We start from the raw sequence: 22781 nt of genomic DNA on the forward strand, positions 1-22781 counted from the left end.
TGCAGAGGCTGTTTAGGGGAAGGAGAAGGTCACACACACACAGCCATTTGTACAAAGCAGGGTGTTGTGAGGTATGTGGAACGCTTAAGAGTTTTCACAAAGGTTCAGGGTTTTTTTTTTGTTCTTGTTTTTTCAGAGGGATTTAAGGGATAAAAATAGAGGCAGGTTAAAGCCATGACTGTGTGGTCTGTGAGTCTGTGTGTGCATGTGTCTGTGTGTGTGGAGAGGAGAGGAGCAGGTCCTGCTGAGTTTGGCCCACCCCACTTTATTGATAAAGGCAACATGATTTGGAGACGACAGAGGACCTCACTGAGGCCAGCTAACCACCTGTCATTCCTGTTGTAGTAGGAGTACTGAGACTACTGGGTGTCCTGTGAGCTCTGAGATTTGAGGCGGTACCCTTTATTAGCCCAGAGTAACTCACCAGAAAATGGATTATTTAATTCTGCATGTAGAGTAGGTGTTTTTCATAGATGTGATGTACCTGTAAGTTTCTGTTAATTGTTTTATGTTAAAACTTTTAGGTATCATATTGAAATGTTTGTCTATTCGAGACTCAGTGTAACCGTTCCATGGATATAAAGGGGCAGATGATAAAAGCCAGACAATAACTAATCTCTGAGAAATTTTCACTCATCTTTGACTCACCTTGATATTTTACCTACAGCAAACTCATTGCTACCTTGTTGATTCCAAAAAAGAAGAGAATAAGTGCACACTGCTTTTGTGTTCCCAAGCGTGATTTCTTTTTCTCACAACGCAGCCGAGGGCATCAAGCAGCAAATTCAGGTCATGCATTCAGTCAGTCACTCAGTCAGTCAGTCAGTCAGGTAATGCTTAGTGAGATGTCGCTTCGTGACGTAAGAGATGGCCTTTCGCCTATGGGCTAAACGCCTCATTCAGTCCCATACTGATAATGCCATATTGGATATCACACAGAGCCACACTCTTCGCTGACATCTACATCTTCTTCTGTCCTGCAAACCTTAACGGTAGGTCACGTCATTACCTGTGGTATGTGACATTGGTGAAATTCATCATTTAACCAATAAAGTCATTTAACCAATAAACATGTCACGCTAGCCGAGCGTTGCTCCCGTCATCAGCATCGGGCTTCCGGGGCTTTAGCCAGGAATGTTTTTTGACTAGCCCCGAGTCTCTTGACAGAGGTCACAAGTTTCGGCTATAACAGGTGGTCATTGGGCGGCACTGGTACGCCGTTCCGGGAGTGAATTTGACGATGTATATGCGTTCCGGTTCAGAAAAAATAAATACAGAGCAGTACCCGTGGTTGTACCTGTTTTAGGAGCTTAAACTACTGGCTCGGAAAACTCCACTCAACCAGGAAGCCAGGCCACGTTAAACAAGCGCACAATCAAATGACAGGCACACAGTTTAATCTGAGCCGCGGAGCTGAGAGGTTTTGTTGAGAAAATGTTGAGAAAGAAGAAACTAGACATTCTTTCCTATTTTCAACCCAATGTGAGTGATTTTTGAACCCTGATCAAGTGAATTTAACTTGTTTCTATGAAGTAGCACTGTTATGAGCGAAGCTAGGCTACTGTATTTATGTCTCTCCCACAATGTTGACATTCCAAAACAGCCCAATGGACAGAAATCTATCCGTTAATAATTCTGTCCGTTTTCCGACGGATCAGTGTGGCCGCAGCTAGTGGAATTCAACCGTGGGCCTGTACAGGATCTGGACTTGTTTATTCTTACATGCTTTGGGCATGACCACACTTTGATCAAGACTGGTCTTCGTCAGGTAAAGGTGATTGTCGCATAATTAGATAATTAAATAAAATATAGGATACAATCAAGTGTCTTTAGATGCGCAATGTTAAATTTAACGATCGATACAAGTTAATCCAGACAAGACAGCCATGTACAGTCTTAATCAAATAAAAGTGATCACATGGATACACGCATTAGAAATTGATGACAAAATGGCATGCTTGTCATTATTTCATAGACAACTGAATACACTGTATCTTGCTGTTAATACAAGCAGATAGTTGAGTAAGGGATCCAACACAATTCACAGTCTGGTCTTCATCAAGTGAAGATGGCCATGTGAGTGCACCTGTATTGGTAGGCAAACTGTTTACTGTTTACAAACTGAGACTGTTTGCTTTGTTGATACCACCATGGATGACTGGCTTTTTTTGCAAATTTTGTGTTAAATTTGTACAAAAATTGATAGGTTAATAACTTGGCCATTTTTCGATGTATATTGAACGAATGAAAAATGGAAAATGGTTGGTCACAGTAGAAGAAGCAGTTGAAGAAGCTTTCTCTTGGTGAGACAGCAGCCAACATGCCCAGCAGCTCAGCTGGAAAAAAAAACGGTTGCCTTGGTGACCAAGCACGTTCACAGCACATGCAAGTGAAACATGCACGTCGACCGTGCGCGCAACCAATCTGTGGTGTGAAGGTCAGTGTGGATGACCATCATGCTCTCTGGATTATCTCCAGGCCTTATAATTTTTCACTGCTGTAGCATCTCACCACCTGCCTCTGAGTGTGTGTGTATGTGTGTGTGTGTGTGTGTGTGTGTGTCATGTCTTGCCATGGGTTTGTTCAGGACACAACACAGCAAGGCATCAGCACTCCCTGCATGTAACTGCTTACTAGTGCGTGTTTGTGTGTGTGTGTGCGTGTGCGTACCTCTCTCTTGCTGCCAGCTGACTCAGTCACTTATAAAAGAGATCCTGTAACTCCAACTGAAACACAACTGAAAAACAGCAGAATACCAGCAATATCAGTATTGATCTGGCACCAGTTTGTTCAGTCTTCAGCCTGGTTCAAAACCCTAAACCCTTCACTCACCAGCACCATATGGCCAGTCCGCAGCAGTCAACTGTTCTCAAGCCTCATGATTGTTCTCATGTTAGTGGCCCTCTCTTTTCCATCTTTCTTATGTGTCTACACAAATACTATATCATAAAACAGAAATACCAATACCAATAGGAATGTACCACTTTGAATGCAAAATAGATGGTAATGGTTTTACTCCAAAGCCCTCTCTCTCTGTCCACTGTGCCTTAGTGTATACTGTACATAGTATATACATATACATGCTATATATAATGCTTGAACTGTATGTACTATGGATGAAACACATATTCATTGACTGTATTTAAATGGCAACTACAGTGATAATGGTGATGGATTGGATTTTTATGATTATGATGATAATGTAATGCAGGTTGATGTTCTTTCGTGCTGAGGGAGAAAAAAGAGAGAAAGAAAGAGAGGTTGCTGTCTGACGCTTTACAGGTACCGTCTCTTTCATTTCCCAGTTATAATGCCTTTCCCTCTGTATCCATTGTCTCTTTTTAAATATAACCACATTAAAAGTGTTTATTTCTTACTACTAAATTTTTACTGACTTCTATATTTACTATAAGGTGTATAGAATTTGTATTTCTTTGATTGTAGTATTATTACTTGGTCAAAAAGGTCAAAACATGGTGCTCCCACCCCCATAAATGGCACCCCGATGAAGGACACATGATAGGCCATGATCCAGTACTACACCCCCATACCTCCAGACCATGTTCCAGTCTTAATTATCCATACCTCCAGACCATGGTCCAGTCCTATACCCTCATACCTCCAGGCCATGGTCCAGTCCTACACCCCCATACCTCCAGGCCAGGCCATGGTCCAGTACTACACCCCCATAACTCCAGACCGTGGTCCAGTCCTACACCCCATACCTCCAGATCATGGTCCAGTCCTACACCCCCAAACCTCCAGGCCATGGTCCAGTCCTACACCCCCATACCTCCAGACCATGGTCCAGTCCTACACCCCCATACCTCCAGACCATGGTCCAGTCCTACACCCCCATGCCTCCAGACCATGGTCCAGTCCTACACCTCCATACCTCCAGACCATGGCCCAGTCCTACACCGCCATACCTCCAGATCATGGTCCAGGCCTGGTCATCTCTCTACCTGGTCTCCACTCTTCTCCCTTCCCAATGGTGGAATGACATTTTACTTTCCTACTCCAGTCAGACCAGCTCTGTTACATCTTTTGCCATAGACTAAAAACTCATCTCTTCAAGAAGAACCTCTGGTCACCTTCTCCCCACTGACTGATTTCCCCTCTCTTGTACTGACTCTTCACATCTCCCTTCTATATCTCTATAGCTCTTATTATGTTTCTTTTCCCAGCACATCACTATAGATGACCATTCAGGCTAGCCTGAATGTAAATTTTCACAAAGTTTGAGTATGCATTACTAAAATTGTAATGGTTGCACCAACTGAAATAGTTCCAACGTAGACACAAGTTACAACTTAAAACTTGCACCTACCTACTAAGTCCTCATAATCAATCAATCAATCAATCAGACTTTATTTGTATAGCACTTTTCATACAAACAAATGTAACACAAAGTGCTTCACAGACTAAAACTTGATAAGACACAATAAAAAAAGGAAACTTCACAGATGAGAACTTGGACACAGTAAAACTAAGGAAACACCAGAGACAAGATTAAAACAAATAAAACAAGATACGGGTAAAAACATTTAAAAAAAAAAAAAATGTTCTGATTAAGATGTAAAAGCTAGACTAAAAAGGTAAGTCTTGAGTTTGCTTTTAAAAATGTCAACACCCTCTGCAGCCCAGTCTTCTGGGAGGCTGTTCCAGAGGCGAGGACCATAGAAACTAAAAGATGCCTCACTGTGGGTTTTTGTTTTGACTTTCGGAATGATTAAAAGGCCACTGCCGGAAGACCTGAGGGTTCTGGTTGGTTCATAAGCTAAGAGAAGGTCTGATAGATAGCTGGGTGCAAGGCCATTAAGAGCTTTAAAAACCAGTAAAAGGATCTTAAAATCAATTCTGAAACTAACAGGCAGCCATGCAGAGACTTTAAAACTGGTGTAATGTGTGCTCTCCTTCTGGTCCTGGTCAATACACGAGCAGCTGAGTTTTGTATTAATTGTAACTGACCAATTTTCTTTTTGGGCAGACCAGAGAGGAGAGCACTGCAGTAGTCGATCCTGGAGGTGATAAAAGGCAATGTTCTTAAGATGATAAAATGCAGTCTTGGAAACATTTCTAATATGCGGCTCAAAATTTAGGTCTGAATCAAAAAATAACTCCTAAGTTTTTTACCTGATGACAGGGGTTTAATGCCAGTGACTGCAGCTTTGTGGCCAATAACCAAAAATTCAGTTTTGTCCTGGTTGAGCTGTAGAAAATTCTGGGCCATCCATAATTTGATATCTAAAATACAGTTAAAAAGAGCATCGATTGGCTCTGTGTCATCAGGAGACACGGCAATGTAGAGCTGTGTGTCATCAGCATAGCTGTTAAAATGTATGCCGTGTTTTCTGATGACGCTCCCAAGCGGAAGCATGTAAAGATTAAAAAGTAAAGGACATAAAATTGAACCTTGAGGGACACTGCATGTCATTTTGTACCTCTTGGATGATGATAGTCACAAGAAATTCTCTGTCGGTGAGGTAACGTCTAAACCAGTTAAAAACAGTACCAGAGAGGCCAACCAAGCTGCAAAGTCTTTCTAAAAGAATTGGGTGATCGACTGTGTCAAAGCCTGCGCTTAAATCAAGAAGAACTAGTACAGAGAGTTTTTTAGCGTCCAGGTTGGACCTTAGGTTATTTACAACCTTGACTAGGGCCGTCTCAGTACTATGGTTGGCCCGAAAACCAGATTGGTATTTTTCAAGAATGTTATGTGAATTCATAAAATCATTTAGCTGATTAAAAACAAGTTTCTCTAAAATTTTACTTATAAATGGAATACTTGATACTGGTCTGTAACTGTTGAGAGCTCAAGTGTCTAAATTACTTTTCTTCAGAAGGGGTTTAACTATAGAGCGGTGGGGAATACACCCATCTGAAGAGAGTAGTTCACAATATTAAGTAATTCTTCATCCATAGAACTAAAAACTGATTTAAAAAAGGATGTAGGAATTGCATCTAAAGAGCAGGTTGACAGTTTCAGTTTAGCCAGCATCTCAGCATCAACCAGGACAAATGCCTCCAATGTTTCCTCATATAAAATCAATGGCTCTGGGGTATTAAAATTGACAGTGTTGTCTTGGTATAAACCTGATCTAAAGGTGTCTATTTTATCTCTGAAGTGGGCTGCAAACTCTTCACATTTTGATGTGGAGCATAAATCTCTAGGCATAGTAAAAACAGGGTTAATTAAACGATCAATAGTGTAAAAGAGCACTTTTGGATTATTGCGGTTATCAGTTTAGAAAAATGTGATTGTCTTGAATGCTTAATTGCCTTATTATAAATAATCAGCTGCTCACGGAGAATTTGATTGTGGACAAGTAACTTAGTTTTTCTTCCACCTTCTTTCAGCTACTCGACTTTCTCTTTAATTGTTTAATTTCCAAATTTTTCCTGGGAGGTTTCTGGTTAATGGATATCTTTTTTAGTTTAAGTGGGGCCACTGTATCCAGGGCAGTCCTTAGATTATTGTTAAAACTATCGACCATAAAATCACAAGAGGAAGGTAAAATGCTTGCAGGAGTGTCAGGTAAATGTTCAATAAAATTTGCAGCCACTTCAGCGGTAAGATAGGGTTTCTTCACAGTGCGCTCAGGAATATCCTGCTGTACATAGCTATTGACAGTAAAAAAGACACATAAGTGATCAGAGATGCCTACATCAACAATTGAGGAAATATTGGCAGTGAGACCATATGTTATTACAAGGTCTACTCTAGGGTATGGCCTTTACTATGGATTCAATAACATGATGGGTGAAGTTCATACAGTTCAGCAGGTTTAAAAATTCCATGGCTAGAGAGTCTGATTGATTGTCCACATGTAAATTAAATCACCAAATATAATAATTCTGTCAGTGTGAATAATTGACAGTATTTCTGAGAAATCAGTGATAAAAGAAGAGCATCGTTTGGTTGGCCTATAAACTGTCATATACAGTGTAGGGTGCAGACTGTTAAAAATGAAAGAATGATATTCAAAAGATGTGTATTCCTCAAATGTAATGTCTTTAAAACCAAGTGTGTCTGAGAAGATGGCTGCTGTACCCCCACCTCTCTTACCTCTTCTAAAAGAGTGTGAGAAACTAAAATTAGGAGGTGAGGCTTCAATAAGGGCAGCTGATCCATCAGTATTGAGCCATGTTTCAGTTAAAAACATACAGTCAATGTTGTTGTCCGAAATCAGATCGTTTATGAGGAATGTTTTATTAGAGAGAGATCGGACATTCAAAAGAGCCATATTCAAGGTCCTAGGTGAAGTCTTCTTTAGGGGCTGATTATCAAGGGGGGGTGTGTGTAATGATATAGGCCTAAGGTTATTAAAATTGACGCCATCAGTTATTCTTTCCTTGCAACTAGGCCTACTAGTGATTCTGACTGGAATTGAATATAAAATCGAATTAAAACTCAGCGGGTCATTAGGCTCAGACACACTAGGCCGACAGGGGGAGCTCTTTGTGCTGAGAGGGGCTAAAGTAAGACCATCCAGGTTATTTGAGGTGGAGAGTCAGTCAATTGAGGAAGTGATTGATGGATCATAAAATACCTATTGGCAAGGCACATCAGTTTGTAGATGGAAAACTTGCTGGAGGAACAAAGACAGCTTGATTTACATCAGCAACATGAAATTAGATCACTTAACTGACGAAGAACCACTGACTGTAACAATGTTTTGGTTAGTGGTCCCTTTACACTCACTTTACACTCACTCACACTTAGTAGTTAAGATGTACCTTAAGTCTCTGGGGTGTCAACAAAACAAAGACACAGCTTTAGTGTCTAACTAACTAGTTTAAACCTAAAATTTAATGGAGACTTTACACCTTTGCACTCCTTATGTTTTTAATGGTGATGAAGTAGGATTGAAGCTTGTTCTATAGTTGCACTCATTGTACATCACTCTGGAAAAGAGCATTGGCTACATGCCTAAAATGTAAAATGAGGCAAATGATTGACATGTTCAAAACATATCTGACACAGATATATTAACAAATACTTTACAAGGTGAGATGTTCATCCTTTGTCTGAATGAAGTTCTAAGAAGTAGACTTTACTCTTTTTAAGAGCCTTTTCACTGTCATAGAAATTAGTGATTCTTTGTGTTGTATTACCACCACTACTGACATATGTACACACAGCAGCACTCTGCAATCGTGTGCTTATGAGCGCTGATAAAATGTTGATTTATTCTGTACAGTGCTGGGTTTGAGGACGAATAAAGTTACCACTGGACCTTGTTATGTCCTTTGTACAACTACCATAAACATGGACTTCATGGATAAGTTCTGCAATTTTTAACCTGTATATAATGTATCTCTCATATACCTGTAATTCTTGGACCCCCAGACAATATTGACTCCCGAGTCAGCTGTCGGTTGAAGTGTTGCTCCCATTGCTAGTCTCTTGCTGCCAACGAACAGTCCAAACGGACTATGTCAAAATAACTCCAAAAAAACCAGTCTGTGCTGCAGCAGAGAAAAATAGTTTTGTGATTTCCTGATTGGTGAAAGTGTGTGCACTTTTCCATTTACTCATAACTCCCCTGTAAAGCCAACAGATGGCTTTTTTGGAGATATTTTGACATGCCCCATTTGGACTGCTTGCTTGTGGCAAGAGGCTAGCAATGGGAGCTTGCCCCTTTCAACTGACAGCTGACTCGGGAGCCAATATTCTCTGCGGGTCCAAGTGTTCAGGTATGTAAGAGACAAATTATATGTAGGTCCAATATCAACAAACTTATCCTTTAACGTCAAGGTACTTGGAGAACACTTGCCTGGTACAACATATTGTTGTATAAGTCCATGTTTACAGTAGTTGTACAAAGAACATAACAAGGTCCAGTGGTAACTTTATTCCAAAACAAATTTCCGCTGTCCCTAAACAATAAACTATAAGGGTTAAATGTGATTTCCATTTAATTTTGACACAAAACAATCCAGATTCAGATTCAGTACCAAAAGCCTCTTCTCTGTTGGACAATGTATAAAACTGAAACCAGTGTACTCAAATAACTAATCTTTGCCTAGTCTGGGAATAGCAGTTTCACAGATTTTGATGTAGCCTTACCCTAGATTAAAAACTTTTTCCTATTTTAGTGTGGAATCGCAGTATTTTGATGTAGTAAATGCATAATTCATATGTCTGAAACAAGCCCAGTGTTTTTGAAGAAGTGACTCTGGACCCTGTACACAATCAAAATGTGTGTGTGTGTGTGTGTGTGTGTGTGTGTGTGTGTGTGTGTGTGTGTGTGTGTGTGTTTCAGACCGTGGAAAGGGTAGGCAGAGGCAGGCCATATTGGGAGAACACCCATCATCCTACAGTGATAACGGCTATGGTAAGACACACACACACACACGGTTCTGCAGCTGGTAACACAAGGCTGCTACTTAATCTACAGTCCCTATACTTCACAGCTGAAACTTGAACCTTTTTTACACACACACACACACATACACGCACCTGTGTGTGGTTGGTGTAGATTGCCAATCATGTGTAATGGTGAGAGGTGTAGATGTAGGTATACCTTCACCCATGGTTGGAAATTGATCCCTGCTTTCTACACTCTGTTTGTAAGCTGTCTCTCAACACACACACACACACACACACACACACACAAACATAAATAAATACACAGATTCCCAACAGATATAGGTATGCCTTTCCTTTCTTCTCCTTAGTGTGAGGCTGTGTGTCAGTCAACAGGTGGTCATATTCCTGACAGTGAAACTTGTCAGCAGGTTGTAACCACAGTCCTTACCGTATGTTCAGACGATCAGACAAGAAGTGATGTGAAATTTCACCTCGTCTTACATGAATTTGAGCCTTAAAAATAAGCACAGGACAACAGACCCAGTCATTATGATTTCGGTTTTGGTTGGCATCTTTCTATAGTCCCATTATGATTAATGGTTTTGGTTGACATCTTTCTATAGTCCAGCCATTATGATTAGTGGTTTTGGTTGACATATTTCTAGATGAGAGTGTAGTGTTATGCTTCTGTGCTTCAGCATTGTATTTTTATTCCATCATGCTACATTTTAATCCTTTTTTTTCCAGGCTTGGCAGCACCATTGATATCTTCTTTAAATCTAGCTTTTATAAACTTTTTGGTCAGATGTTATTACTCAGTGTTACTGGTCACAGATACCCAATGGCCATTTTTCCTGCTGTGAATACTAGAGCTGATTGGCTTTCGCTTTACTGCATCAGGACAATTTATGAAGATTTATCCACTCTATTTTGTGCTGCCTAGAGGGAAGTTGCATCCATCTCGCCCTCTTTATCTCCCTCCATTGACTTTGCCTGTGTTCACACCACACCTACAGTTTTTTTTGGCGTTGTTTCTGAACATAGGGTTAGACTTTTCTTCACAACATAGAATTACAGACCTCTCTATTACTGCCATGAAGGAGAAATGGCGGTCTTCTCTCTAGCCAGTATGAATAGGAACAACACTCTGAAGGGCTCAGATTTCACAAACCTGACAGCCTCTTGGTGGTTGTTTCTGGACCTATTTATTCCTGCTTCATTAGCCTGTTTATTCTTTTGTTTTTAAAACCTAATTAATTCATGTCTGATTGTGTTTATCTTACTGCCTTTTCTTTAATATTGTTTTATTGTCTATATTAGCTATTTCAACTATTTTAGAGTCTATAAAGCATGGAAATGTCACTAGGACACTAAACATTAGCTTTTCATTTTTGAAGGTAGTAAGGAGTCAGGCCAAATACCCTGCTGAGCACTTTCTGACTCCTCGAAAAGAATCAAGGAACTGTACCCTACTGAATATTTACTGAATTAGTTGCTTCTCTGTACTTTAGACATCAGTGTTTCCAGCAGCACTGGTGCTGGAAAATTAAATTATTGCTCAAAAATTAACGTATTGAAAACTCATAATCTCTCCCCATTATCCAATGACTGTGGTTGTTATGGCAATAGAATCAGAATAGCTGTAGTCCTGAAATCTATCTAGTATTGAAATCTACACTCTCGAATGGTCAGTTGGCTGGTACACTTACAATGGCTGCTATAGAACGTTTGATAATGTTGTCATGGAAATCAGTGTTAATTTGGCGCATGAAACTGTTCATTTGGATGAACATTCCAGTGGCAGTTGTGGTGAACATTCCAACTTTCTGCCAACACGTAACAGTGTTCACTTATATGACAACATTATCAAAATGGAAGCCATGTTGTGTACCAAAGGAAATTACCATGATACACTAGGTAGGGTCCTTTTTGTCCATTCAAGTTCTGTGCATAAACCCAACCACTTCTATAGGATGGAGTTTAAAGCATTCTGACTCTTCAGTCTATAGCAGCACCTTGTGGAGGAACATATGAAACACAGATCATCTCTATTACTGTAAAGACAAGTGAAAAATGACTTTTTCACCTTGTTAGCTCATTCTCCATATGATAATGTACACCTATTTAACAAGAGCTGCCAAAAAAAATACAAAATTGTTATTCTCTTGTATTTTTATATTGAAACCCTATTACTTCCTTCTACTTCCTGTACGATGGCATATTTTTTGTGGTTGCTGAAATTGTGCCAGTAGGGGTACATAAAAATTATAACCAATAAGACCATCACATATTTAGTCATATAGTGACTCCTCACGTTCTGTCGCCAAAACGTTCTGCTTCAACTGGAAATGGATACATTGAGACATTACTCTGTTTAATAATAATAATAATACAATTTATTTGTATAGCGCTTTTCGAAACAAGGTTACAAAGTGTTTTACAATACAGAATAATAGAAATACAGTACAAGGCAGGGTTAAAAAGTGCTTTACAGTACCAAATAAGAGATACAGCAATGTGACGACTGTGCTCTATATATACAGGATATAGTTAAACAACCATTACAAAAAACATTACCATTTTACCCTGTTCATTTTAATATATATAGCCGCAAGTGGTGATTGTAGGGGTCCAGGCACAAAGAGGAAACAGAAACAAACACATATAGCAACCAGTGGTGTGGGAAGTCTGGTCCAGTCTGGATTCAAAATAAAAGTTTTAGCAAATTCATTACAGGCAGTCTCATACCACTTCTAATAGAGCTCCCCATTAATTCATTTCATCATGGCTTTACAAGCATCGTTTTTAGACTACTAACAATACTATTCTTGTACTTATTATTGTACTATTATACTTATATGTATTCTTCTTATACTTTAATGAAGATTATACAACAGTTAGTTCTGGTCGAGTAATCTGATTGGACAAGAGGCATTCCATGAGTGCTGATGTACAGTACAACAGCACTCCCTCTTGTGTGATATTGCTTAATTGATCAAACTATGTTGAACATTTGACACAGTCATTTGGCACTGGACCATTTACAACTGGACATTTTGATCTACTGTATGCCCATATCTTTAATAATGAAGGTATGAGGATTTCAGACATCATATTGTAATACTAATGTAAGACACTTATATAGGAAATGGACCAGTCTAGGTCCGGGTACACAGAAGAAGTGTGTGATGAAATGACAAAAGACACAAACAGATGTATATTTCATGATGTAAATGCTGACTTGTATAGGAAAATAGGTAATAAATTAAGAAATGAGTGAATAAGTAAATCAATAAATAAAATAAATGGGTAATAGAGTGGAATAGGTTGACCAATTATGTACAATCTGGCCGACATATTAGGAACCAACCTGCCAAATATGGTTTCTCTTGGACTTCTGGTTTTTGACACTTTTGGCTGAGAAAAAGAAGAAGATGAAGAAGAATCCTAACAAATTCCAAGTTCCAGCACTATGTGCTTGGACCCCTAAAAAAAACTTCTAAAACAGTTACAGTACAAGAGAAACAGAAGTGTGACACCTACTGGCCACCATATTAAAATGTATACCTTACAAAATGGAGAACATTTTAAAGACCCCATGAAATGAAAAATAACTTTTTTTTTAACTTTTTGCCAATGTTGCTGGACTTAATATACACCTATGCACCAATACAGGCCAAATAAATAACAAAAAATGTTGATTTTTTCTAGAAATTTTATATAAAAATTAACAGACCGTCTCTTTCTGGTCAACAGTACATTTCTCTTGATGACTTATCCTGCGCTTGGGGGCATATACAAACATTTTTGTCTAGCATGCAATTTCAGTTCAGCTAGCATAAAAATCTAATCTGAGCATCTCAACTCGTCCTGTCTGTTTCTCCCCAGGTCCACCCTGCCCCCTGCTGCCTCTGCCCGGCAACAGCAGGTACAAACTCAGCTCATTGGACGTCCCAGACATGGTGTCCTACCCTCTGCCCCAGTCATCCTCCTCCTACTCCGGTCATGCCCCCAGCTCTGTCGCCATGGTGAGCGGCCTCCACCCATCCAAGATGAACTGCACCCGCATCTTCAACCTCTTCTGCCTCTATGGCAACATTGAAAAGGTGTGTGTATGTGTGTGTGAGTGTGTGAGTGGTTCTCAAAGTGGGGATCCTGGGGTTCCAGGGGTCCTTGAGGGGGTTCCACCCAAATGTGGAGTAGTATAATTTCACTATAATTGAAGTCAGTAGAAATTAGTGTAATTAGAGAATGTATAACAATAACTATTGTTGAAGTGTTATCTTATGATAACACTTCTACAACACTAAATGTAGGATTGAAGTATGGAGTTTGTTATAGCTATTGACTTTGTGTGTGTGTGTGTGTGTGTGTGTGTGTTGTCCTAGGTGAAGTTTATGAAGAGTGTTCCCGGTACAGCATTGGTTGAGATGGGAGATGAGTATGCTGTGGACCGAGCCATCACACACCTCAACAGCATCAAGGTGTTTGGCAAGAGACTCAATGTCTGGTGAGGAGTACATGAATACACACACACATTTGAATCATTTATTTATGTCCACTTAGATAAATGGTGATGTTTATGTACTGGTGTCTGTCAGAAAGGTATGATCTAAACCAGGAGAGGGGAGTACCGATGCCAAGGTGGACTCTGAATTGAACAATTACTACAACAACAACATCTTAAAGCCATCTGCAGTGATTTCATGTGGAATAATCTTCTTCAATAAATTGCAAAATGGATTCCATCCCTCCTGTGTTTTCAAACCACTGTAATACTTGACCAATCAGAACCAGCTCCTAACCTGAGATAAGAAGAGTATTTTACACAACCTGTTCCCAAACCCAATGTAATAAAAGGAAAGGAATTGGTGGACAACTATAAATATCTGGGAATTGATAACAAACTATGCTTTGAGTCTAATTCAGATGCAGTCTGTAAGATGGTACAGCAGTGTTTGTTTTTCTCTATTTTAATGTGCTGGGTAAAATGATGACCTTGTTTTATCAGAATTTTACTGAATTTATTTGAACCTTTTGTATTGTAGCCTGGTTTGACAGCTTAAGCCGAAGCAATAAAACCAGACTGAGGAGCTTGATGAAGATTACTGGTTCCAGTTAAGGCGGGGACACATTCAAAGATGTTTCCAATCATAAGCGACAATGAAAAGATTGAGCAGCGCGCATTTAACAACTGAAATTTGCAGATTTTCAGTCTCTTCTGACGCACATTAGCTGCAACTAGAACAGCGCAACTACCCTGGACTACCACAGACTCTGGCTGATCTCAAATCAGGCATGGCTAACTGGAATCCTTGAGAGGCCTGGTCACCCCATGGAGGGTAGTTTGCGCTGATGTCCTCTGGGTGGCGCTGTAGAGTTCCAAATCTCAACAGTAAAAGAACCATTGAAGAGCCATTGATCTCTACTGCAGTTATACTGCATAATTTGCACATGGAATGATGTTGCATATTATGACTGTATAAAAACTTTGTGTTTTGTACTGATGAGTGAATTGTTATTGCACTATACTGAGCTATGGACTGGCGGTTTTATAGTTGTATTAACTGATGTTTGTCCATGTAGTACGTTGTGGTAATTTGTAATGTATTTTTAATGTGTTTATGCCGATTTTGCGAACAAAATTTCCCTTATTTGGGATTTTGAGGTTTTTAATAGCATTTTAATTCAATTGAATGACACATGGTGTGTCGTGTTCCTCCAGTGTGTCTAAGCAGCATGCAGTGATCCCCAGCCAGGTGTTTGAGTTAGAGGACGGCAGCAGCAGCTATAAGGACTTCGCCATGACTAGGAATAACCGGTTCAGCAGCGCTGGACAGGCCTCCAAGAACATCATCCAGCCTCCGTCTGCGGTGCTGCACTACTACAACGTACCACCATGCATCTCACAGGACCATTTACTGAGGGTACGTTCCTTCTGCTAAATTTATTTTAAAATAAGTTCAAAAGTGCTATGCGTGTAATTTTACCATCAACGAATCATCACCTCATTACTTTGAAGCAGAAGCGTAGATTTCATGTCAACCCCCCCTGCTGGGTTCTAGGCCAAGACTGTAAGACTGACTGTAAGATGACATCATTAAACTCTTCTTCTTAGTGTATGGTGGGGTGGAGGTAGTGAAGAGGTTAAGCCAGCATTGGTGAGTCCAGCTTTCTCTGGACAGAGCACTCACTTGCCGAGACACTTTTAACTTTTAACCACAATTTAATTTTGGTGAATCTACAGCGTCTCAATTTAGGGCCCAGCAAGCATTTGACAGACTGCGATGTGCAGAAGGTGGCCAAATTCAACATCAACCCAAAGGCCCACAAATATGTTTATAATAAGTTTGGAAAATGTCTTGAACTGATATCAGAAAGATATTTAGGTCCTGATTTCACAAAACAATGCAGGTAGCAGCTGTGGACGACTAGGGACATCTCAACTTTCATTTTTCTATATTTCCACAGGTTCTCAGCGTCGGTGCAGCTGTCCTATCAGCATCTATTCATGTCAAAATCAAATACGCTCTTCTCCGTTGCAGCCCCACTTCCTGATTAAGGCTGATAAGACGGTTGGAGTTTTCCATAAAAATCTCACCCAGTGCACCTTTAATCATTTAATTATGTGCTATGTGTGTGTGTTTTTGGCAGCTGTGCACGGAGCACGACGTGCCCGGCTTCGTCAAGTTCAAGATGTTTGATGCCAAGCGTAAGTTGAACATACGTGTTTGACTCATTCATCCGGATTTATATGATATATGATGATATGTATTACAGGTTGTAAGGGTTGGGTTAGGGATTTTTCACTTCACTGTATGAACTGATGAATTTGAAAGTGATATAATGCAACCTACTCTTATACTCTCTATACCACTCCCTCCCTTCTCTTTCTTTCCTCTTCTTTTGCCTTCTCTCCTCTGTTTTTCTCTAACATCCTATATCTCTCTCTCCCAGCCTCTTCTAAGACCATCTCTGGCTTGTTAGAGTTTGACAGTAAGACTCAGGCTGTGGAGGTCCTCACTGTTCTCAACCACTACCAGATCAGGATACCCAGTAAGTCTGTCTGAAAGAAGTCTCCTTTCCTCCAGGCAGATCTGAAGTGTCTAGATCTGACTTCTCTTTCCAGAGGTGGGGACTCGAGTCACATGACTTGGGCTCGAGTCAGACTCAAGTCACAATTGTAATTGCTTGAGACTTGACTTGATGCATGAAGAGAAGACTTGAGATATATATATATATATTGCATTGAAAAGTCCTAGATATTTAGTTTTCTTTAAGATATTAAATTGATACTGGACTCTTGATTGTTCTGACTTGACTTGCTGTTCTACATTTAGACTTGAGACTTGACATTAATGACATAGACTTGACTTGGGACTTGACTTGGTAATCTACATTTAGATTTGGGACTTGACTTGAGACTTGTGCCTCAAGACTTGAGAGCAAAGTTGACTTGGTCACACCTTTGTCTCTTTCTCTTGCCAAAACGCAGATTGTCACGTACATCACTTCTTCTCATAATATTTTTATTAAATATTAAACCAGAGTTTCCATTTACAATTGGAGACACATTGCATTTACACTTTGTTGTTAAAGGAAAACTCTTATACTGTTAGATATCACCAATCTGTGATGTTCAATGCATTTTATGATGAATCGTTGTAATTTAATAGTTACAGTTGTTTTTGATGATAAATGTTGTATATTTTATAGAACTACCATAGCAAGCAAGTACAAGCAAACTATTGTAATATCTCAAAATTATTGTCCATAATACACTGTCTCAATGTGTGTATGTGTGTGTGTGTGTGTGTGTGTGTGTGTGTGTGTGTGTGTGTGTTTGTGTGTGTGATTTTTTTCAGACGGGTCCAACCCGTACACCCTGAAACTGTGTTTCTCCACCTCCTCTCATCTATAAAGACCTGAGGACCACAAGAAGAGGGCATGGGGCTGCAGCCTAACCTCTGACCTGAGAGAGAGAGAGAGAGGGAGGAATGAGGAGAGAGGAAGCGAAAGAGAACAGAGAGGAAGAGAAAGAGGTAGGTAGGAGGATGGGTAATATAAGGAAAGAAAATGAGAGAAAATGAGAGAGAGGAGCTGAATAAAGAAAACACTGGACTATGAAAACTGACTGAGGATGGAAAGAAAAGTGTCAACAGAAAGAGAAGAGGACCCTGATTCATCGTCTTTTATCTCGTAGACTAGAGCAAAAGGAAAATACTGAAAATCAAATGTGTCAAAACTCCAAGGAACTGTCTCGCTTCTTCTTTTCACTCACTTTTGTTGATTCTTAGTACCTAAATGAAGAGAACCTGACAGCCAATCAGAAACACTGAGAGAACTTAATCATGCCATCCCAACATCCAATCACAGCTCGGCATGGCGATGGACATATGACTAGGACATATGACTCTCAGAAATATGTTGATATTAATGTGTTGTTTTGTGACGTCTTTGAGAGCAGACCTGGAATCAGCTTGCCTGACCCCTTTACAAACATTCACTCTAAGTGGGTAATTTACAACACTGACCTCAAGTCAGTGTCTGTGGGCAACTGAGAAAGTGTTGTTTTAATACATTGTGTGTCCACTTGGATGCAGCAAAGACTTAGACTGTGTTTCAGATGGACAAATACAACGTCGCTATTAATTGTTAGCTAACATGTAAATGTGAATAGAATTTGAATGGAAGTTCTGCTGTTTTTTTCATGGGAGGTACCTGCAGTCGAGCTGATTTTTTTTATTTTGATGATTTATTCAGGGGAAAGGAGTGGAATCTCCCTTGTTAAAACAAAACTTTTAATGTGATCTATATGTGAACCGCGTGGGGATTTGATGTTGTTTCCTCTCCACCACCCTGCTTTTCTTGTTACAGATGCTAGATATAGGATTTTCACTAAGTGTAACACAGCTAAATGAACATCAGGTCCTGCAGACCCTGTCACCCCGTCTGCACATCATTTGCATTATCATTTGCCGTTGAACTGGAAATTAATATTTTGCAGGCCAGCCGACTCCAAACCCTGAGTTGACCCAGATGAGAACAAGAAACAGGTCATTGTCATAGCAATACTCTTTGTTTTCACCGGCACTGGAATCTGTCCTGGTTACTAATTTTACAGGTGGTACATTAATGAGATAATCCTGCATGTGTTCCCTAAAGCCCCAATCCATAATTGCAGTATGGCATCTCTGTTGCACACTGGTTATGCTTCCATGCCAGTGCAACGTGGGCATTGTCCATACTCTGGTTAAGGTCTTATTCAGTTTATGTGTTTACATGAACCTCTGAAACCCTGTGATTGAAGCCCAGATTCACTTAGGGTTTGCACAGCTTTGTGCACTAAAGGCCATTCAAATCAAGACTGTGCTCAGTTCTCTAACACTTCACAATACCAACCCGCCAAATAATTATTGTGGCATAAAGACTTTATTGTCCAAAAATTTGGTTGCATCAGAGCTATGAGTGTGTTGTTTTTCATTTTGATTAATTCTGCTCCTGTCAGCCTCTTTGACAAAGAGTTTGTCCAATCAGAAAGACTGCCATCGTCACCAGCAAGTCAGGAAGCAAATGAGAGAGGGTTGTCATCCTAGAATCTCTGATCAGATCAGAGAATGCTCCAGTTATAAAAGGGAGCCAGGGTGCCAGCCTTGGTGGATTAGTCTTACAATTGAAGCTATTTGTGTTTGCAATTGGTGATGAAGGGGCTATTTGCTTTTCAGAGCTGTTTGTGCCACAACTTGATTTGCATAAATCTCTCAGTAATTAAGACAAAACTCAGCACTCCTAGTTCAAGCAACTAAGGTGCAAAAGAAATGCACAAATTGCCATAACAACGCAATCTTAGTGAATCTGGACCTCTGTCTCTGTTGCCATGAATAAACCAGTTAACATAATATTACCACTCCCTCTTTGACTGAGCAATAGGGAGCCGAAGTCAGCATCATCATGGTTCACTCACTGTCTATTCCACTACATTGCAGATTACTTGATATACGCAAACTGCGAACTGTACAGTTCCTATTCTGAAATATGTTACAGACCGAAATATGTTACAGACCAAAATAACATTTATAACTCGGCCTGATTTCACTGAAATTCAATCGTTAGAAGTTATGATTAAACGTATGTACATTTATCACACTACACTAACCAGCATCCATTCCACACGACCCAACTTCCCAGTTTGGAATGTTCCAAATAAGTAGTGGGGAACTTTCCATGCAAAGCTAACATGTCGGTGACAATCGCTCATCAGAACTCCTTTGGCAATAATAAAAAAAAAACGTGCTCATGAACCCAGTAGCTAATTTTGCACTGTGGAAATTTTAGCCATAGTTAATTTTAGCCACTCCCCACCCCCCCAGCCCCCCGTGTCAATGGAAAATCACTTTAGCCTAGTTGCTAGTAAACCAGTGAGGCAGTCTTGGTTGAATTCTGCTTCGGCTCCCTATAGCAGTTTACTTACAGTAATACAGCAGACAGAAATGATCCCAATGGTAATAGCAACAGTAAGTACTGCTGACCGCCATGTTTTTGTTGACATCGACACATACCCATAATGCTGTGTGAGTCTGAGACAGACAGTGAAAACCAAAAGTGAAAGCAGTAATATGTTTCCATGCCACAGTAACCAGTTTAATATGGCAATAAGCCATATTAAAGTAATCTTAACCAGGTTTCTCATAATCAGAGTATGAGCTTAACCAGATGATTCTAACCCAGTTATCATGTTTACATGCATTAATCAGAGAGAGAGAAAAAAGCCTGCACACTCTATTGCTCCATACACACTTTTATTGTGCAAAAAAAGACAATGTTTCAATCCCAGTGGATCTTCGTCAGGTCAAACAGACCAAGCGCACACACCTATTTACAGTATATGTAACCTTCTAGGAAACACCTGATCCCCGGATCCTCCTCGTACTCCAAGGTGGGAAACGTAATTATCAGATCCTGATACAGAAACAGGGAAAGGGGAGGGGGAACTGGTTATCACATAAAAAAATTTATATTTACAGTACATCTGTGAATGTGAAAATGCATGTAGATGAACAAATACTTATAGACATATACAAAAGTATACATATGGATGTCAGACTATATACACAACAGTCAGTAAATCGCAATGAACCCAATAAAAAGATATCAGACTATAGGGATTCAGTCAAACCCTATAAGACAGAACATGCTATATAGAAATCCAAAGTAATTTGTGTAATAATTATGTGTATCCAGAAAGTTTCCCTCACCATCCCCTGCTCTCCTGGGATTTTTGTCTCTCTCTCTCTGATATGCACTTCAGCCAAGCACCTGATTAGCGGGATGTGCATATGGCCTACCATTAATTCTCCCTGTATGGAAACATAGTTACCCTACTGCTTGCTTTGTGTTTTGCAGTATATGACAGACATTGAGGGAAAACTGTGAAAGATATAAAGTGCTAATGTTCCATCTACGTCCCTTCGAGAATCTCTCTGAATATAACTAAAATGCATATAAAAAAGAAATTCCGGATTGGGGATTTAAATGAGCAGATGATCTCAGGTTCATACAGCTACACCCAACACACCTCATCCGTCTCACACACTGTGTTACGACGATCTATATTACATTTTACAGTTTACACATTCTTACACATTTTTTCGTGCGTGCGCGTGTATTTTGCATGTACGTATGCGTGTGTGTATAAATGTAAGTGTGCATATTCATCCACTGCAGGCGTTGGTGTGTTTGTGTGTATGGGTAGACACTGTACAGTGAGTGTACTCGGTAGTTTTCTAGTCATTATGTCCCTCTTAACACTAACAGTACACACAGTGGGCGTCATTTATCAAACTATTCTTGAAACCACTGCAAAATCAGTCATTCAGTAAGTTTTTTCCCTGCAGGGTGATTTTCATGGCAGGTGTAAAATTGCACATTTGGAAAAACACACATAAAGGTGCTATGTGTATCATTTTAACATAAATAAAGCTGAAGCTTTCAGAGTTTCTGGCAATGGCAGATGGTGGAACGAGAGAAAGGCTGATGGAAAAATCACTCCCAACATGTTTTGTCCTCTTCAGGGAGGAGGGGGGGCTGGGGAGGGCTTATGGGAAATGCAGTCTTCAGTTGGAGAAACACTAGCACTAATAACACCACTGGTGTGAGATAGAGGCTATTGTCAAACCATATCATCATTTATTAATTTGACAATGATATACTGATGGTGAAAATGATACACGGAGCACCTTTAAACATTAAAGAAAAGTGACCATAACAGTGACCAGGCTGTTGGTTTGGTGTAGTAGTTTGTCATTGTAAATCACTCCGAATAAGAGCATCACCTAAAATACAGATGGATAGATATGACATAATACAAGTGATCTTTCATTGAGATGATCCAAAGAAGCTCTCATCCATAAAATGTCACTGCTCACTGCTGTTCGCCAGTGTTTCTAACTTTAAATTGGTGGGGTGGAGCACCTTGCCATCTTGTCTAAAGGAATTTGTATTGGTTTCAATGGAGAGTTCTGGATAGTTCTAGTGTTGTGTTGTAAATGCTGTTCAAAGGCCTGTCATGACATACATTTTCAGTAATATGGCTATGAGCTCCAGATCCGACATAAAGGCTGTGTTAACAGTAACACGTCTATATGCAGTGTACAGTCTGTATAAACTGACTGCTGTTGTCACATTGGTTCTCCACATCCCTGACTATGTATGCAGCCCAATAATAAGGTAAATAGGAGTAATTTACTACAGTGTACACATTTTCATCTTCTAAACTCACATGAAGACCTCATACTAAAGGAACTGACTTAAAATAAATACCAGAATGGATCCAAACGGATCAAAATTTAGAATTTGTAGTCAGATTGGGATGATAATCCAATCTGCACGTACACATAGTCATTCCACTTTAGGACACATCTCAGTGAGCTTCTTGTCCTGCTGACTGCTTTAGGACTCATCTCACAGTAATGCACAGTAGCTTGCTTTGCTTGTCTCACTGCTGTAAGGGCCATGACACATTATGAGACAACACCGATGGGCAACGTTGCTTGCAGCAGGGATGAGGCTTTGGAATTGGGACAAAATCAATGTGGCTGGCATTTAAAACATAAGAATAAATAAAAATGTCTAATCTAATTTCTATTGCCTCTTAATGTTTTCCATTGCTGTTGATGCAAACTGTTATGACCACTCGTTCAAGTCACAACAAATGAGGGAGACTAGACAGCAGAAGAGCCAATTAATCAATGTATTTATTTTAAATAATCCCAAAGAACCAAGGCTAAACCTTACGAGAAGTGACAGTCAGTAGATCAGTGTGTAGTGCAGGTGTTGGATGCATGCAAATCTAAGTAGAGCAGTGAGCCTAACTCTTTATAATAATATATCTAATATCTTTATTTAATAATATCTTTAATAATAATATCTTTATTTAATCTCTTATGCACTGTTTTTAGATTTATGA

At 39.7% G+C, this 22781-nt stretch overlaps 1 protein-coding gene across 2 annotated transcripts in view; it reads left to right on the top strand.

Moving 5' to 3' along the window:
* The window catches only part of LOC139908597 (heterogeneous nuclear ribonucleoprotein L-like), an 87855-nt gene extending 65402 nt beyond the window's left edge, over positions 1-22453 (top strand). Inside the window, exons 8-15 of one of the 2 annotated variants that reach the window (XR_013507222.1) lie at positions 9270-9341; positions 13205-13422; positions 13705-13826; positions 15042-15243; positions 15971-16028; positions 16274-16372; positions 17182-20399; positions 20435-22453. Coding sequence is in view for 1 of the 2 variants with exons in the window: in XM_071895353.2 (XP_071751454.1) it covers positions 9270-9341; positions 13205-13422; positions 13705-13826; positions 15042-15243; positions 15971-16028; positions 16274-16372; positions 17182-17237 (827 nt within the window). In the remaining variant the exon portion in view is untranslated. Of the gene's footprint in view, positions 1-9269; positions 9342-13204; positions 13423-13704; positions 13827-15041; positions 15244-15970; positions 16029-16273; positions 16373-17181 lie in introns of both variants that reach the window. The other variant, XM_071895353.2, reaches the window with a different exon arrangement.
* The last annotated feature ends 328 nt before the right edge of the window (positions 22454-22781 follow it).

This window comes from Centroberyx gerrardi, chromosome 15, assembly GCF_048128805.1.
Source record: "Centroberyx gerrardi isolate f3 chromosome 15, fCenGer3.hap1.cur.20231027, whole genome shotgun sequence".
In the NCBI taxonomy this organism is placed as follows: domain Eukaryota; kingdom Metazoa; phylum Chordata; class Actinopteri; order Beryciformes; family Berycidae; genus Centroberyx; species Centroberyx gerrardi.